At 40.1% G+C, this 18,262-nt stretch overlaps 3 protein-coding genes across 3 annotated transcripts; 1 reads left to right on the forward strand and 2 right to left on the reverse strand.

Annotated features, from left to right (window-relative positions):
* Nucleotides 1–1,876: 1,876 nt before the first annotated feature.
* LOC122664058 (mitochondrial import inner membrane translocase subunit Tim13-like) lies at nucleotides 1,877–8,748 on the forward strand. Its single transcript, XM_043859746.1, has 2 exons — nucleotides 1,877–2,021; nucleotides 8,452–8,748. Exons 1-2 carry the CDS (start codon nucleotides 1,908–1,910, stop codon nucleotides 8,599–8,601), a joined length of 264 nt encoding a protein of 87 aa, XP_043715681.1. The 5' UTR covers nucleotides 1,877–1,907; the 3' UTR covers nucleotides 8,602–8,748.
* Nucleotides 8,749–11,878: 3,130 nt separating this feature from the next.
* LOC122664056 (nascent polypeptide-associated complex subunit alpha-like protein 4) lies at nucleotides 11,879–15,537 on the reverse strand. Its single transcript, XM_043859743.1, has 4 exons — nucleotides 15,450–15,537; nucleotides 15,259–15,355; nucleotides 12,651–12,784; nucleotides 11,879–12,508 (listed from the first exon to the last, which is right to left on the reverse strand). Exons 1-4 carry the CDS (start codon nucleotides 15,513–15,515, stop codon nucleotides 12,158–12,160), a joined length of 648 nt encoding a protein of 215 aa, XP_043715678.1. The 5' UTR covers nucleotides 15,516–15,537; the 3' UTR covers nucleotides 11,879–12,157.
* A 770-nt stretch (nucleotides 15,538–16,307) lies between these two features.
* Nucleotides 16,308–16,733, reverse strand: LOC122666092 (leucine-rich repeat receptor-like serine/threonine-protein kinase BAM1). The gene has a single exon (XM_043862201.1). It carries the CDS (start codon nucleotides 16,731–16,733, stop codon nucleotides 16,308–16,310), a length of 426 nt encoding a protein of 141 aa, XP_043718136.1.
* Between the last annotated feature and the right edge of the window lie 1,529 nt (nucleotides 16,734–18,262).

Consider the following 18,262-nt stretch of genomic DNA (forward strand, 5'->3'; position numbering starts at 1 on the left):
CTTGGCTATAAGCGCAGCTTTAGCAACCTAGGGATCTAGATCGTCAATCTCTAACTTCATGTAATTGAAGCGAGAGATGAAATCATGGAGAGATTCATCAGGCTTTTGTGTCAGAGGGGTAAGACTGATTGAAGTTCTCTTGTGGCTATGGCTACTTGTAAAAGTAGTGGCAAAAGCTATGCTGAGTTCCCTAAAAACATGGATTGACTTGGGCGGGAGTCTCGTGAACCATGTCATTGCTACTCCGCGAAGGGTTGTTGGAAATGCCCGACACATGATGGGATTAGAAGCTCCGCAATATGCCATGAGAGAGTTGAATCCCTCCAAATGCTGAACGGGGTCCGTAGTTCCGTCATAGTATTCAAGAACTGGCATCTTGAATCCATTGAGGAATGGAAAAGCTGAGATATCATCAGATAACGCCGTTTTACCGGAGAAGATAGGCTTCTCGACTTCAGCTTGTACTTGAACCATTTTTCGCCTTTGGTCCTATAATTCCTTAACATGTTTGTTAAAGTTATCTGTTGTAATTTGGTTAATGTTTGATTTCTCCGAGGGTTTCTTGGAATTTAATAATGTCGCGCCAGATGAAGCTTTTTCTTGAGCTCGTCCTCATGGATTGTGTCCAGAATCCATAGAAGAGGATTTGCTATGAATGCTGGTGGTTTGTTTTGGGCTAACGAGGCGTGGCTGAGTTTGAACTTGAGCTTGTGCTTATGCGACCACTTGAGTATTCTGATGAACAACCATGGTCAAGGTTAGAACTTGTTGTTGAAGGAGCTCGAACTGTGACTGAGTTACAGTGCCTTGAGGGTCTTGAGGAACGCTCGAGAATTGCAAAATTGATTTGTTTATCTCGATTATCTTCTAATTAAGATGTGTGTCCTCAGCTTTTTTCCCCACGACTGGTATTGTGTGGAAGTGCCGCAGGAGTTGAAGCCTGGATGATTGGAGAAATTCGAGTGGCACTATTGGTGATAAGATGTTGATCTTATTCCTGGGAGGTTTCATGTTGATCATGTGGATCTTTTGATGTTGTCTGATGAGAAGCTCGAGTGATTACCATCTTTGGTCTTCGTGGGTTATGTCACAAATACTCTTGCCGTTTTCACAGACGGTGTCAATCTGTTGTCGCTTGTTTTTGGATTTGCTAAGGTGGATGCCTCGTAAAAGATATAGGGAATTATTGGATGAACCTGAGGTTAATTCGTGGTAACTCCGATATTAAGTCTAAACCGAGCAATAGGCAAATAAGAGTGAAATACGGTTAGAGTAATAAATGTGAATACCTACCTTTGTTAGGTACTGTTCCTTTTATACTTCGGATCGGTTTATGCTACGAACTAGGTGAGTGGATGGTGGTGCTGAGTTAGGTCAGTCGTCCTGACTCACGTTGGAAGAGATTAGATATCATTAATATCTCAGGCGTATTAATGATATGAGACCCACTAGGCCATCTTTGAGATGTAGGAATTTGTCTATTATCCCGCCACATGTACATGTACATTTTTATGTATATCAAAAACCATATCTGAAGAATTATTACCTTCCCTTCAATAGTGTTCACTGACAGCCTTCGATGTACCCAGTTTTTCTCCCCCCCCCCCCCCTTTTAGTTTTTTTATGATGCTGAGGTACAAAGGCAGTAGCCAGCCAGCTGGTTCACTCGTTGCCTTAGTGGGCTTTAATCGGGTATGCAAGAAAGGTGGTTTCTAATTAGTCCAAGACCCCAACTCGCACCACCCAAGGGCCGAAAGGCCCAACAGCCCACGATCCAAAGATTATTATATCCTCCAAAGGAATTAGGGTACAGAATTGGCATTTTGATTTTCATTTGGCGGCCACGGCAGGATTCAGGACTCAGGACTCAAGAGAGAGAGAGAGAGAGAGAGAGAGAGAGGGCAAAGATGGATGCATTTTCATCCCCTTCGAGCGGGTCGTCATCTCAACCATCAACAGAGGCTTTCATGGGCCAGTTGAAGGTTCAGCTTGCTCAGGCTCATGCGGAGGAGTTCCTTGAGGTAACCATGAGATGCATGAATTTCCCTCTCTTTACTATGAATCTTTTAAACGGCACTGAGGCTTACATACAGTCTCCACATAATCATACGGGACTGTGTTTGCGATTTCACGCCTATCCCCACTTCTACTCCGTGTTCTATCGACTATAAGACTTAGATTTTGATGTTTGAAACTTTATTGATATATTAAAACAGTTTTTCCTTTTCTTCTTCTTCTTCTTCTTCTCCCCCCCCCCCCCTTCTTTCCCCTTAAATTCGTTATTGTGTATTGGATAATTCAATACTGTCCAGTCTACAACGCATCAGGGATGAATGCAGCATACAAAGTTATGGAGTTCGTTTCCTTTTTACTGTTCTTACCCATTATTCAATTGTTACCTTCACACATGGCCCCTTTTAATGAGACTTACAATCAATATTTGTTTGCCCTAATTGTTGTTACCATTGGAATTTAACCCGTATCATAGCAAGTTTTTTTTTTTTTTTTTGGGGGCATTTTAGTGGGGTTTTGGTTCATGTTTGGAGGTTTGTGTTATTATTACATTCGCAACCTAACCATCCCTACCGTGTATAATTTTCTCAAAGAATCAAACTACTTTGGTTGGTTTATAGTTGGTGCTGTTTTTGCAGCAACCAAATCGCTACCCAGTTGTGTGTAGTTCTGTGTCAATCTAGTATCATAGCCTATTTCAGTTTTTTTTTTTCATGATTGCACAAACAAGTCCAATCGCAACAGTGATGTTCAAAGTTGAAGTCTCAAGCTTGCGGGAGCAAGATAATTGCCATGACTAGAGCCTCTTAGATTTTGGAGAAGTTTAGTGTTTTGACAGTAACTGTGGTGAGACAGCTTCAATCGCGAAATCAAATTAACCAAGATTAAGAGTCAAACTTTATGGAGCTAAAAAGACCAGTCTCAAACAGTTGGAGCTATGACAATTCAACCCCATCCGACTAGATACGAAGGCTGGGACTAGGGATGGGTTATCACGCATAATATGTAAAAAATGCTGAATCCTCAATAGTTAGATTGTGTCTACATCTAGTGGACAGAGAAAAACATGGTATGAATGGATAGATGAGTTAACATGGAGCAATTCAACAAGGCCCTTGGCACTTGATTTGGCTTACCAGTGAGTGCAGGGCCTGCAGTCCTTGGAGTCTGCTTGTCAAAGCCTTTACAAATTATAAGTGCATTGCCTTACCAAATGCAGTTTGAAAGATGGGCAATAGACCTGTTGGTTGCGATGAGTTCTCCTGTGTTTTGTTAGCTTTGTTAACTCCGTCACCCAACAAAGACAAGAGCCAAGCAAATAAGGGTATTTCTCAATGATTTGAATTACAAAAAAACCTGGAAGCTGAAAAAAAGAATTTCCAAGCCTACAACTCTACAGTAGGATCAATGTCAAGTTGCAGCAGAACATCAAAATAGCAACAAATCAGAATTAGTAACTAAGAGAATAAGAACCAAACCAGCCGGCAGAATGTCACCAAACTTGGGGTGGTGGTGATGTTGAACAGGTTCTATGCTCCAAAATTCATCCAGTTCTGATGACCAAGGCTGGGATATGTAGAGGACTCGGAAATAGAAGGTTAGTGCAGAGAGCAATCTGGCCAGTAGTTGGGGAAGCCAAGCACAATCGAGTGGACCTCTTGAGGGCCTGGGGGTCTGAAACAATCCCTGAAATCTCACCCTGGTTGGAAGAAAGGGTGCTGAGGTTAGGGCCTTCGATTTCAGCAGCAGAAACAAGGAAGTTTGTGCAGCCACAGGTATGAGAAAGTGGATTCCTTGCCTCTGAACAGCTACAGCAACTTCATCCGTTGATATAATTATCTTCTGGGTCCTCACAGTTGTAGCAGCAGCACACAATCGCAGTCACAAAGTAGCAGCAGAGGTGTAGCTCGATTGGGGGTGAAGGACACAATGAAGAAGAAAGAAAAAAGAAGATAGAAGGAGGGGGGGGGGGATAGGGTTTCGGCTCTCTCAGCCCTTCATCCTCTGACCAGGACACATTTTTTACATAAAAGCAACATTCATTCAACTTCATCAATCATGGGGATGCCTCTATGGGCAGTACAAATAAATAGACTCGAAGGATGAGTCAAAAAATAGAAAGAGATAAAATAGCAGGTCTCTTATAAGGCTGAGACTTGCATTACAAGTAATAAAACTGAAATTGAAAGTGGCTGAAATAGAAATTCTAACTTGGCTAAGTTACTTAAAACCAAAATAAAACTAATATTGAATCTTCAAGTATTCTAGAAGTCTTCAAGATGCTGCAGCCGATTCTAATATCTTGTGATCCCCACCTTTAAAATCAATTCCATGGGCCCAGCTGAGAACTTAAAAGAACTTAAGAAGAATTGACAAAACTGCCCCCACGCATAGGAAAAATTGAATCTTCTAATCAAGTCTTCATGTAATCTGGTCTTGGGCCCCACAGAATCTCCTAGTAATATTCCCACCAAGGCAAATATGGGGCTTTGACACTGTTCACGTGAATAGTGTTTTGGTCTTTTCTTCTTCATGTTTTGACCTACATCAGCCCATAGTTGTCAAGGCGTCACCTAGGCGTCCAGGCGCCTTGGTCACCTTGTTGGTGTCGCTTGATTTTGAATTCCCAATTACAACTGGGTTACATCAAGGATCAGCTTTAAACCATGATTTGTTTGCGCTTATCATGAATGATTTAACCAGAGACATTCAAGATGAGGTTCCTTGATGTATGCTTTTTGCTAATGATATTGTTTTGGTGGATGAAACAAACAAAAAACAAAAAGGGATTAACGCTAAGTTGGAGTTATGGAGATCTGCCTTGGAACTAAAATTTTTTAAGATAAGTAGAATGAAGACGAAGTGTATAGTGTGTAACATTAGTTACACTAGAATGGATAATGAGGTGGTGAAAATTGATGAGTCAGAGATTTGCAAAGTGGTTATTTTTGGTATTTGGGCTCAAGCATAAATAAAGAAGGTGATATAGAGAATGATGTTTCACGGAGAATCAAAATAGGATGGATGAAGTGGCGAGGTGCATCCAAAGTATTGTATGATTGATGCATTCCTTTAAAACTTTTAAAGGAAAATTTAATTGGACAGTCATACGACCGACTATGATGTCTGGTACGGAATGTTGGGCAATTAAGAAGCATCATGTAGATAAACTCAGTGTAGTGGAGATGAGGATGTGTAGCAAAACTAGGAAGGATAAAATAATGAATGATCATATTAGAGCTGATTTGGGAGTAGCTCTGATACATGATAGGATAGGAGAAAATCATTTAAGGTGGCATAACCATTGTTTAAAGTATCAATTAATACGATACAGATCGATACGTGTTGGTATTGGTCGATATCAATATGATACATACAGATACATATCAGCATCAGTCAATACAGATACGATACATACCGATACATATCTTTTTTTTAGCGAAATAGTATGTCTCGATTGGTATCGTTAGTATCGGCCAATACGGATAGATACGTATGATACTTACGATACGTATGTTAAATGTTCTATGAGAGTATCAATACGTATCAGTATGTATCGACCGATACGGCTCGATACAGAGCAATACAACTTGATACATACCGATATGGTCGACACCAACCGATGCACGTCGATACGACCATGAAAGGCCCATGTGAGTATTGAAATATGATTTTGTTTTTGAGATCAGAGGTTGTTGGAGATTTCATAGAAAAAAGAGATTTCACAGAAAAATGTAGGTTTTAGAAAAACTTGATCTTTGTGTTTAAATCATGGTTTTTAATCTCTTTTTTTTTTTTTTTGGCTATAAATCGATAAATTTAGATAAAACTAAGTTTGTTGATACATCATACTTGATCATTACAAGGATTTGTACTCAAATCAATGAAAGTCTCGTCTCGTTTTACGTTGTTCTCCATTTTAGTGTTTATGCATTATACATGTTATATATTGCTTTTGCCTCCAAAACTGCATTTCCATGTATATCTTGACCATTTCCATGCGTATCTATAGCATACGATATGTATCCCCGATACAGTACGATACGATACGATATGTCTCTTAAAATCACCCTTCCAATACGATACCCGACACCAATACTTTAAACCTTGGGCATAACCATGTTCAAAAAAGGCCTTTGGATGCTCCAGTACGGAGGAGTGATTTGATTTTGATTGAAGGAACTAAAAGAGCCAAGGGCATACCTAAACTGACCCTAGGAGAAGTGGTGTGGAAAGACATGCATATCTTAGGCCTTGTATCAAGTATGACCTCGAATAGAGCTGATTGGAGGGCAAGGACCCATGTAGCTGACCCCATTTAGTTGGGATAAGGCTGAGATGTTGTTGTTGTTGTATGATGTGGTTTAAGGCTTATGGGAGGAGAGAAATAAAAAGCTTTCTGAAAACGATTCTACAGTTCTAAGAATTTGTGCTTACATTGATACATGTAATTTTATTGGGTTTTGTTATCTAAAGAATTTGTGCTGACATTGATATATGTAATATTTGACTTCAGCCTTCATTTCCCCTTTCATGCGTGATATCCCCTTTTCCCGGCACAAAATTTATCTGCTTGGGCCACCTGAAGAGGCTTATCTGGTCGGCCCATAAATATCTGCCACATGGCATGTCAGATGAGCCCAAAGTTTGTGTACAGCTTGATCCCCTTGTCCCATGCTTTCATGCCAAGTTACAGCCGAGATGGAATTGGTCTAGTGGCAAAATAAAGCTATAGGAATCCAGGATATGAAGAGGTTAAACAGGTAGAAATGGACTACAGATACTTTAATTTCCTAGTTTTTATGGACTCTAGTTTGTACAAATTTCAGCATCTAGAAGTTTATTAGAAAGGATATTCTTATTAACACCCCTCAAGCATCTAGAAGTTTATTATGAGAAATAGTTATCCGATTACTCATTCCTGTAAGGGGCACTATTTGTGTATTTGGTTTCTATGTTGTCACCAAATACAACTGAATAACATTATATGTTTTACTTAAACCATAAAAAAAAAACATTATATGTTTTACTTTTGTCTCTGCACTCGATTGTCCCTGCTGACCTAAAACCCAAATTCTACTTACTGCCTTGTTTCTACAGGAATATGACTCCATGAGATTGATCTCAGAAGATGCTGTCCTTGGATCGGATAAGCATACTGATGATTCCATCTCCTGTTCCAATCTTTATATAATAAGGGTTTAGTGTCACCTGAGACGAATGCCATATATTGGTAACCATGCACCCAGCAATTTTTTCTATTCTTAATATTTCCGTTACTCTGTTCGACTATGATTTTCATTTAAGCAAGAGGGTTGGGCATGCAGCTAGCTTTCCTGGAGCTTGCAGCTGTGCCCAGTGGAGAGGGTGGGAAGGGGAGGACAGGGGGTTCATTTCCATAGGGGGTGGGAGAGAAACAGACTCAGGTTGGGCACAGCGCCAGCATGCCCAGCCTATACCCTTTCTTTAATCCTACATCATTCTTGCTTCCCTTCTTTGACCCATTTCATCTATATGTTTATATTTCTGGCCACCCTATAGGAAGCTAAAGGTTCAAAAGGACAAAGTTATTTATTTATTTATTATTTATTCTATAGGACAGTCGTACAGCCAGCTATGATGTATGGGGTGGAAGGTTGGGCAGTTAAGCAGTGTCATATAGATAAACTAAGTGTAGCAGAGACAAGGATGTTGAGATGGATGTATGGCAAAACTAGAAAGGATAAATTAAGGAATGACCAGATTAGAGTTGACTTAGGAGTTGCCCCGATTCAGGATAATCTCCACGAAAGTCACCTTAAATGACCATGTTCAATAGAGGCCTTGGGATGCACCAGTATGGAAGATTGATTTGGTTCTGATTGAAGGAGCTAAAAGAGCTAGGGGCTGGCCTAAAATGACCCTAGGAGAAGTAGTAAGGAAAGATATGTATAGTTTAGGGCTTGTCCCAAGTATGACTTTGAATAGAGCTGTTTGGAGGGCTCAGATCCATGTAGCCGACCCCATTTAGGTGGGTTATTGATGAGTTGTTGTTGATGCTATTGTGCTCTTTTCTTTTTCTTTTTTCTATTATTCTTATTGTTTTGTCTTTGCAAGGATCCATGTGGCTGACCCCATTTTGTTGGGATAAGGCTCAATTGTTTTATATCTTTTCGTTTAATACATTATTAATACACACAAGGCATACAAATTGGTGTTAGCAACCTGTCTCCATGGAAAAATTACCAGCATATATATTTGGAGCCATACTTTTTTGTTTTTTTTTTTTTTTGGTAACAATATTTGGAGCAAAACTACGACTGTTTGATGACTGTTTTTGAATTCTTTTTATTCTACTTAATTTTTCTTTTCTTTTCTTTTCTCTCCTAATCACTAGGATTAACAATATTAAAGTGGTAATTTTGCTGATTCTGTTTTCCTTTTGTGATTGCATACAAGACAATCAGAGGGAAGTGCTTTGATAAGTGCATTACAAAGCCAGGGACAAGCCTGAGCGGGAGTGAAAGTAGTTGTATTTCAAGATGTGTGGATCGCTACATTGAAGCCACGGGTATTATCAGCCGAGCTCTTTTTAGCTCACCGTTCTAGAGGTTTGAGGATCTTCGCCGCTGCCATATCTCCAAGAAATTGCATGAGAGAGTGCACTGGACTGAGGCTTGTCGTGGACAATGGTTCACACAAGTTCTTAAAATCTTCAAAGCAACATTGCACTTGTTAACTTTAGATTTTTTCTCCCCGGTTTTGTTCTTAAAACCTTCAAAGCATATTCGGTAGTTTGTTCTTTTGAGGAGCTTCAAGAGAGACATGGATTATGGATAGCCTCTTATTGCAGTGTAACTCTCATAGGGAAATTGTTATCCTTCTACGTAATGGGTTTAATCTTGGGGGGAAATTTTTTGCCTTTTTAGGTTTCCTAAAGAGTTAGGTTTCCTTTTTTCAAGGGAATCTGGGCGATTTGGATCCAGATCCTCTATTGTCGAGCTGCCCGGCAGGACCGTGTTATCAAGACACGGCGAGGTGTGTAATGACCACCTTACCCCTACCCGAGCACCTTGCCCAAGCGGGGTTAAGGTGGTCATTGCACGCCTCACCGTGTCTTGGCAGCACGGTCCTGCCAAGCAGCTCGGCAGTAGAGGATCCAAATGGAGTTCAAGGGACTTTGCCGTTGAGGTACACAGGTGGGGCGAGTGCTTTCTACTCTTACCATGGAGGTGACGGAAGGCATTGGTGCATGATAGAGATGTAGAGAGATGAGGTGGGGGGAGGGATACACAGACGGACAGGTGGGACAGGAAGGGATACACAAAGGTAGAGAGGGGGGGGGGAACCGAGGTAGGGCAAAGAAGGAGACGTAGAAATACGAGGGAAAGGAAACCCTAGAGCGCCAAAATTCTCTGAAGAAACTCTTGAGACCTTCAACACAAGATTCAAAACCCAATCTGTTGCAGGTGCCAATGATCAATAGTTGGGTTTCGAATCCTCTACCGCTGAGCTGCCCAGCAGGACTGTGTTGCCAAGACACGGTTCCCTTCTAAGTGATAGGTACATCCAAGTTGTCAGTAGTCAGTACTATTGGGTAATCTCTTCAGGTACGTGGATCAGTATGCATCCTTTCCTTTACTTCAACATAAGACCAATTTTTCTCTGAGGACATTTCAAGACTTAATCTATTACCTCTATAATTCCCCTTTGTTAAGTTTCATATTGTGTGTAATTGGATTTCTATTAAGAATGAAAGGAATAAATATACAAAGGAAGGAGTCAATCACTCCATAAGAAAGGAAATAAAAAAAATAAAATCCTAACTATCCTAATCTTGTTGGGAAAAATGTGAAAATCCTTTTCCATCGGTGTGCAAAGAAAATTGGAAGAATACGGCAATATGTGAATAGTAATTGTGAATAGTATCATGTGAATAGTGATCACGTGTGGGACCTACGTTAACATAAAATGAGAGCGTACAAAGAATGTATAAAAATGATAAAAGCAAACAAACTCACAGACATAAGTGTTTACGTGGTTCAGCAATGCCTACATCCACGGGTGTAATTGGGACTTCTTCAATATGAGAGAACTGAGACAATAATCGTACAAGTAATAACACTTGGATTTAAACCAAACGCAACCCTGTATCCAAAGCCGGATACCCCTTGTACACCCTCTCTCAACTCACACTCTCAAACCACTGAAGAGATTGTACTAAACCCAATAACTCCAAAAAACACTCTCACCTTCATAGCTCTTGAACTTGTGTGTTCAATCTGTTCAAGTGTCGAGAAACCCTTGCCCTTATCCCCTATTTATAGGAAATGGCAAGGATGAATTTTTCACGTTCAACATGATGTTTGAATAGTTGACGAGTAGGCAAATAGGTGGGAGGCACCCCCCCCCCTTCCCATTTTCTCTTCTTTCATTTAGTGGCTAAGACCCTTTTGTTTTATCTTTTTTAAATCTCTTCTCTTTCTTCTCCTCATTTATTTGTTTTTTTGTTTTTTTGTTTTTTTTGTCTTGACTTTTTTTTACACAACACACCACCGCCCAACCCATTTGTCAAGGGCGGTGGTGGGCCCTCATAAATGAGGAGGACCCAACAAATCTATATCCTAAATTGATTGACAGATATATACAAGAAGAAACACAATATAAACATGTTGAATTGAATGGAATGAGTCAATGCCAACTCATCCAGAATATATCGCTAACACTCCTCCTCAAGGTGGAACATGAAGATCCTGAATGCCCAACTTGAACCCTGAGATGCTAAAATTGTATCCTAAATTGATACAATTTAGGATATATATAAGAAGAAAGGAAATAAAAGAATCAAATCCTACCTATCCTAATCTATATCCTAAATTGATTGACAGATATATACACGAAGAAACACACTATAAACACTTTTTTTTTTGGTGAAAACAATATAAACTATTTGAATTGAATGGAATGAGTCAATGCCAACTCATCCAGAATATATAACTAACACTCTCCCTCAAGGTAGAGCATAAAAATCCTGAATGCCCAACTTGGACTTGAGATGCTGAAATTGTACTCATCCAAGGGATTTGGTGAATAAATCTGCAAGTTGAATTTTAGATGCAATCTTGGTAGTACAGATCAGACCCTGTTGCAATTTTTCACAAACAACATTACAATCAATCTAGATGTGTTTGGTGCGCTCAGGGTAAACTGGGTTAGCTGCAATGTGTAGGGCCACTTGGTTGTCACAATAGAGAGGGATGCCCTGTGGGAGGGTCATGCCAAGGTCACGTAGGAGATAAGAGAGCCAAGTAATTTCACAAGTAACTACTACCATAACGCGATATTGGCCTCCGCAGATGAACGTGATACAATAGATTGCGTCTTAGTCTACCAAGAAATACGACTAGAACCAAGTAAGTTGCAATAGCCAATCATGAAACGTCTAGTCATTGGACAACTTGCCCAATCTGAGTCACAATATGCTCTCAAACGGAGATATGGGGAAGCATGAAGGAAGATGCCGTTGCCAAGGCTGCTCTTCAAATACCTAAATAGACGATGAGCAGCCTCAAGGTGAGGTTGGCAAGGCTGGTGCATAAATTGACTAAGAATGTTGACCGAATGCACTATATCAGGTCGCGTAACAATGAGGTAGATGTGGCGACCAACCAACCGGCACACCCCACAATTCAACAAACAAAAACCACCTTTCAGTTTATCTGATGATGATTCACAAGCATAGAAGGGAATTAAGGAAGCTTAGATATCCTTGTCAATTAAGTTGTTGTCCTAAACCAAATGCAATGCTTAGCCCCACCAAAAAGAAGGTGACCACCATACGGAAAGTTTGCTGTACACTACAGGAACACAGCCCGATGGCCAATTCTACCATGCAATGTCCCTCACATTACATCCATCACACGTATTTCTTTGACCAAAGATAAAAGAGATCAATTTTCTTTGACCAAAATGAAAGCAAAACATACATGGAGGGGAAAATGTGTTGAAATCTCTGAGCTTATAACTTGTTCAAAATCTTATAGAAAGCTAATGATTTACCAATATCATCAAATTGTAATAAATCTGACACCGATGATAACTGGTACTTTTGGGTTCAAAAAACTCATCAATAGAGCAAGATATCAAGACATGATCTGCAACCTACCTATGTGGTGAGCTCCATAATGGCGCCCACTATATCCCCAGTGTGTGTCTTGAGAGCCTTGACAGCCTTGGCCCTTGACACTCCCGCCTGTGTCATCACCAAATCAATATCACGGGGCTCCACCCCTGTCTCGTCGACCTCCTCCTCTTCCTCATCAGCCTGTGAGGCAGCCGCGGCAGCAGAAACATCAGGTTTTGCCATTACTGATCCCATATCTGGCATCCTGAACTGTTGGGCAGCCTGTGTCTGCAGCTGAGAGCTTAAATCCTCAATCTTTGCCTCCCCAAATATGACGTATGTTTCAGAATTTGGGCTCTTGAATACATCAGGTTTGGAGATGACAAACAATATCTGAAGGGTCCAGACCCCCCACCCCCAAAAAAAAAACAAAAACAAAAGATAAATTATTAATTTTTTTTTTCTAAGCTGTAGAAAGCTATCAATCTTTATTGTCAGGAAGATTGCACAGACAGGATAATTAACCAAGACTTACATTTTTGGTCCTCTTAATTGTGACCCTACTAACACCCATAACAAGTTTCATCCCCAGCTTTAGCATCGCCTTACGGCTCTTTTTCTCACTTCTGCTCTGCTTTGAGCTCTCATTCGTCCCTGCACCTTGTTCACCTATTGACAGAATTTCATGGGCAAGTAAGACTTTCTTTCAAATAAACAAGGCGAGAAATGAAATATTTACAAAGTTGAAACCTAGATAGATCACAGAATGGTTAAGACTTGGAAGCACAATAACTCTCACAGAAAGATGGTTTTTTTCCCAGGTGGATAAAATATGTCTTGTCATTAGATCATCGTGCTGAAACATGAGATGTGTGCAGAAGACCTTGGAATCTACCTATCCATAGATTTTCACCAGAACCATCACAGAAAGATGTTAATAAGCTGTGGATTTAGAGATCTATACAGAATCAATTATGTTGCAAAAATTGAAAAGTTTTAAGCTTCAAAACAGACAAAAAATTGGATTTTTTATTACATATAATAATAAATTATATTGGAACAAGAAAATAAGCTATGACTACGGCAACAGCTGCGAGACGGCCCGCCTATAGTCACAACCAAGAGTGCCAGGGGGGGGGGGGACAGCAGGAAAGAGAGAAGTTACAATCTCACAAAGGCAACCTGTCTCCAAAAGGCCAAAACATAGCTTTGAACAGACGGCACCTAGTTTAGCCAAGTCATCAGTCTCCGTTGGCTTCCATTCAAAAGAAATGTTTGCTTGAGTGGCCACTTCAGTAAACCTCACAGGTGCGGCTAGGGAAAAATGATTATGGGGTGAAATGGTCATTGGTATGGTATGGAGGCAAGAAACAACTGGAGGCCTAGATGTGGAAAAAATATATGATTCAAGCTTATAACAAACTACAAGAAACTTATAATTCTAGTGTTCTAACTTCTCAGCAACAACTCTACCTGCAAGCGTCAAGCACTCTGTACTACACTACTACAAATGTACATTTAAACCCTAGTCCTACATCATTTGCATCTCATGCTTCAGAAGATCAAACACCGTAAGATAGAGACATGATTTGAAGAACAACTAAGAGTAACCAAGCACCATGTTATGCCTAAAACTTAGGTGTTTTTTAAGGTTTTCCATGCACCGATAAGGCCAAGTACTGACAAATCAGCAAAACTTTAAGGCTCTTTGGTTTCCACAGAAAAGCATAAACAAAACAGGTAGTGTAGCCTCCATGGGGCAGTCTGCAGAAGGAAGCCCATCAGCCCATCTTGATAAACTTGAATCTTCAACAACACAAGTAGGAATCCTCATACCCTGCTTTTACTTTTTCTGTCCATCATCCACCTTGGAATTCCCCAATAAATGTCTCCATTCCAAATACATAATCCGAGTTAGAAGATGCAGGGATTATCTTGAGGAAAATATTTACAACCATGCCTGGCTATGCCAAACCCAAAGTGAATAGGAATTGAAAATCACAAATTGCACTTATGATTAGGAAAGGGGAAAATGTTTTAGTTTTACTGAAATAAAATAAAATAAGTGGTGTATCTTGACCACAGATACATTTGGCACCCATGGAGGACTCCACCCCCATCATATGATTGGATTCTTCTCCTCATTCAACCATGCCCAAGTGTACTTCCTTGTCATAACCAAACTAAAAGTTGAGAGATGGCAAAAAAACATTAAAAAAAAAAAAAAAAAACTTCGTTTTTCCAGGAAACTATTTTAAGGTGAAACAAACAATGCTCCAGCAGATTGAGAGGCAAAGCGCAATCCAAAAGACTGGATGAAAAACATCCAAGAAGCTCGAAAAATGTTCACCAATAAAACGAAATTAGCATTATATAACACAATAAAGATGTAAATCACAATTCAGATGGGAAAACAAAGAAATAGAATAGGATGATTGCAATATCAGTTGAAAATCTTGGTCAGTCAGTCATCATAAAGATAACACAACCAAGAGAATCCAACTTTAAGGAAATTCTCACTAAAGGTTTGACATAAATATGGAGAGAATCAAAGCAAGAATACTGCTCTTAGAACACTTTTAGGCTAACATACAGAAATTACAGGTGTAAGTAGGGTCCACGAACATATGAGGTCTCATTGGGATCAAAAAACTCAAATATGTAAGCAGCTCCCTGCATTCTAAATATGTTACTTAATCATCAGACTGCGCTCAAAACATTCAACATTATTTAGCACAAAAACATTTGTACCTGCTCCGTAAAGCGAACAATGGAATTACACAAGGGGAAGGGGTGGGGATGGGGAAGAGATTAAGCACTCCCCTAAATCACTGCAAGATTTTTTAAAACAAAATTTATCAGCTTTGAGAATCAAGGATAGATCTCACAGGCAACAAAGAGTACTTAGATACTCATAACCTACAGACTAAAGCAAAACAAAATCTAGGGCATATAGTACGGTTTCGTCAAACAAAAGTGAGAACAGCAAGGACAAATGAATCGAGAAACTCTAAGACCAATCTACTGCATCAATCAAGTATTATTGTAGTGGTGGAATATGTAGAGACGATGATGGACGTAGGACGATAAGAGAAATTAAAAAAGCGCTGATAGAAGTGCTGAGGAATGAGAAAGCAAAGAACCTTCGGTTCCGTCGTCCTTCTCGTCATCGTCATCGTCATCATCATCATCGTCGTCCTCGTCGTCATCCTTAACATCCTCAACTACGGGCTCATCGTTCTGTCAAATAGGAAAGAGAATGATGAAAAATCAATTAACAAATGGCAAAGCATGTGAAAGTAGGGCGCAAGTTTTATACAAGAATCCTCTAAACCTGAAGTTTACGCCGCTCCTTGACGGAGGTGAGCTGTTCCTCCTCTTCGACGACGGGGCCCGGCATTGTGCAGAACCACCACAATTCTGTGCTCTGCAACTTCCAATAAGGTAAATGAGAAGATAGTGTGAGAGTGTGAGGGCTTCTCCTCACCTTCCCTCGGCCTCACGATGACATTATCACTTATTATGGGGCTTGCGTGATACTCCTCCGGAGCACGAAGTCTGTTGATCCGTCGATCTCATGAGCGTTCAGTTGGTGGGCCACCTAAATGTTGCCTAGGACACTTTTTGGGATCGATTGATTAAAAATTATAACAGTGCTAATCTAGATCATATCCTCTCTATTCCATTCCATTGATGGGAATATATTTCTTCTTAACCAAAAATAGAATAGACATATCATCGGTCTCTCTTTAATTTTAATTTTGTTGAATGAAATAAATAGGTTAAATAATTTTGGTGTGCTTATCCGCAGTATATAACGAGCTTAAGTCCCTACAAAAATTAAAAATTAAAAAATTCCCTTAAAAGGAACGGTAACAAATATTAGGCAAAAGTTTCTCGGGAAATTTACATATACTATTTTGACGAAAGGATATTTTCACCCCAGATTTAGAAAATTCTGTGTACCCCTGAGATTTACAAAGAGTAACAAATAAGCTCGTTCCATCAGTTCATGACTAACACTGTTACAAATTAAACTTGAACTGATGGAATTGCCCTTCTACTAAAAAACCGAAAAAAAAAGAAACCAAAAAACAAAACTTGCCCCAACTCATCTTCTCCAAAATCGATTGGGGAAGGTGAGTTGCAACCATCCCAGTGCCCCCATTGATTCGTTAAAACCGTTTGCCACTCAATCGCTCCTCTTCAACCTCTTTGCCTGAACCGAATCGTCACCATCTTCACCATCACTCTCTGCTCCACCCTCAAACCCTAACCCTAAACTTGATTCAGGAATGTTACCGAACAGAAAGTTCCCCAATAAGATCAGCGTCTCAAGCCGATTTCCAGAACAGAGATCCGGAGGAAGAATCCCCGTCAGCTTGTTCGACGACAAATCGAGGAGCTGAAGCTTGCCATTCCTTCCAAGTCCCTGAGGAATACTTCCAGTAAAATTATTCTCCCAAAGCTGCAACACTTCCAACTCGGGCAAATAACCAATGAAATCTGGAATCGCCCCGTGCAACTTGTTCCTGAACAAATTCAACAGCGTTAGATTCTTCAGCTCCGCAAAAGATTCGGGAATCTCACCGGAGAACATATTGTTGGAGAGATCCATTGATTTCAAGCTCTTCAGATTGCTTTGGGGGTGTGAAAGACAGAGTGACTCAAAAGAATAAGAAGAAGAAGAAGAAGAAAAGGAAGGAAGTGAGAAGAAGTGTGTGGTGATGAGGAAGGTGAAGGAGATGTCCTGTGCGGCACTTTTCAAAATATTTGGCAAGTTATTTTCGTGCACCACAACCGTGGATGTGGCGGATCATCGGGAGCTTTGACAGAGTCACTCGGATTCATTCCCTGCTGCTCTGTTCTTAGTTGCCTTTTGTTTTGTTTTGTTTATCTTTCTTCTAATTTGATTTTTGATTATATCTTCAATCAGGGTTGGGTTTTGGGTGTCTCTAGTCTCCTTCTGTGTGTTCTTCGTTGAAAATTTAGCAGAACAGGTAGATGCCCATTATGGGCTGTAACTTGTAATTACTTAATAGTTTCAGTCTTTGCTTAATGGGAGAACTGATGGGATTGCAGGGAAGAATGTTTAAATTAGATGTTGTGGCTCAGTGGGTCTTATTGTTATTGTTGTTGTTTTTAAGTAATGTTTGTGAATCCTGGGTAAGGAAGCAAAATAAAGTGATCCAGAAGAACTAAAGCTTGGCCTGCAGGTTTTGTCCTTTTGATCATGCCCAGGCCCCAAATTCCTGTAGTCTGAACATGGTTAGACTTCATAATCATGGAGGCTGCTGTTATGTTCATCAATTGGTGCGTGCTTGTGTGGAGACATTCCAGTTCTGGAGTGAAGCTCCTGGGTCGTCTGTAATGGCGGATTCAGGGAGAGCAGAACTCGGTATTCCGGGAAATGAGATTGTTTCCCGGTAACAAATGGGTTGTTGAGTAGGTTGAGCAGAAGTAGAATTAGAAATCGCACTTTTTCTTCTTGATTTCTAAAAATCAGAGTTTGGAGAAGATGAGTTGCAGGTTTTTTATTTTTTTTTGATTTCTTCTCAGAAGGACAATTCCATCAGTTCTAAGTCTAATTTTTAACAGTATTAGTCATGAACTGACGGAATGGACTTATTTGTTACCGTTTGCAAACTTCAGGATACGCAGAATTTTCCAAAACTGGGGTGAAATATCCTTTAGCCAAACCTCAGGGGTGGTATGTGTAAATTTCCCAAGTTTCTCTCACCAATGAGGAAAATAAAGAATTTCTTCCACAGTTGATGTCATCATGTAGCCATCGAAATCTTATCTTGGGTCATCACATACTCCAGTGGGATTGACTCTTCCCTAATGCAATCCAGTGGCCGCTGTATTGATGGGAGACTGGGAGTGAAGAAGATATTCCCAGTGAAGAGAAACTCGGTCCTTATCGATTAGAATCTTAAAAAAGGATAAAAACTCAAAAGAGAGAGAACCGTACGTATAGCTGTCTTTCAGCAGTTTTTGCAAACAAAAATTCATCATCTAACGGAAACGTTTTTCTTTTCTGAATTGTTTGTCAAGAAACGGTTCAATTGGCCCCTCCCTCCCAAATTAACTAAGCATCAAACACCGTGCCTATAAACAAAGCCTTGGTAGAATTAGCATCTAGGA

The sequence above is a fragment of the Telopea speciosissima genome, chromosome 6, assembly GCF_018873765.1.
Source record: "Telopea speciosissima isolate NSW1024214 ecotype Mountain lineage chromosome 6, Tspe_v1, whole genome shotgun sequence".
Lineage (NCBI taxonomy): Eukaryota > Viridiplantae > Streptophyta > Magnoliopsida > Proteales > Proteaceae > Telopea > Telopea speciosissima.

Coding starts and splice junctions, on each gene's coding strand:
- LOC122664058 (XM_043859746.1), top strand. CDS start 1,908: ATGGATGCATTTTCATCCCCTTCGAGCGGGTCGTCATCTCAACCATCA. Junction 2,022..8,451: donor ATGCGGAGGAGTTCCTTGAG/GTAACCATGAGA, acceptor ATTGCATACAAG/ACAATCAGAGGGAAGTGCTT.
- LOC122664056 (XM_043859743.1), bottom strand. CDS start 15,515: ATGCCGGGCCCCGTCGTCGAAGAGGAGGAACAGCTCACCTCCGTCAAG. Junction 12,785..15,258: donor GAAGGACGACGGAACCGAAG/GTTCTTTGCTTT, acceptor TTCTGTCAATAG/GTGAACAAGGTGCAGGGACG. Junction 12,509..12,650: donor CAATTAAGAGGACCAAAAAT/GTAAGTCTTGGT, acceptor TGGACCCTTCAG/ATATTGTTTGTCATCTCCAA.
- LOC122666092 (XM_043862201.1), bottom strand. CDS start 16,733: ATGGATCTCTCCAACAATATGTTCTCCGGTGAGATTCCCGAATCTTTT.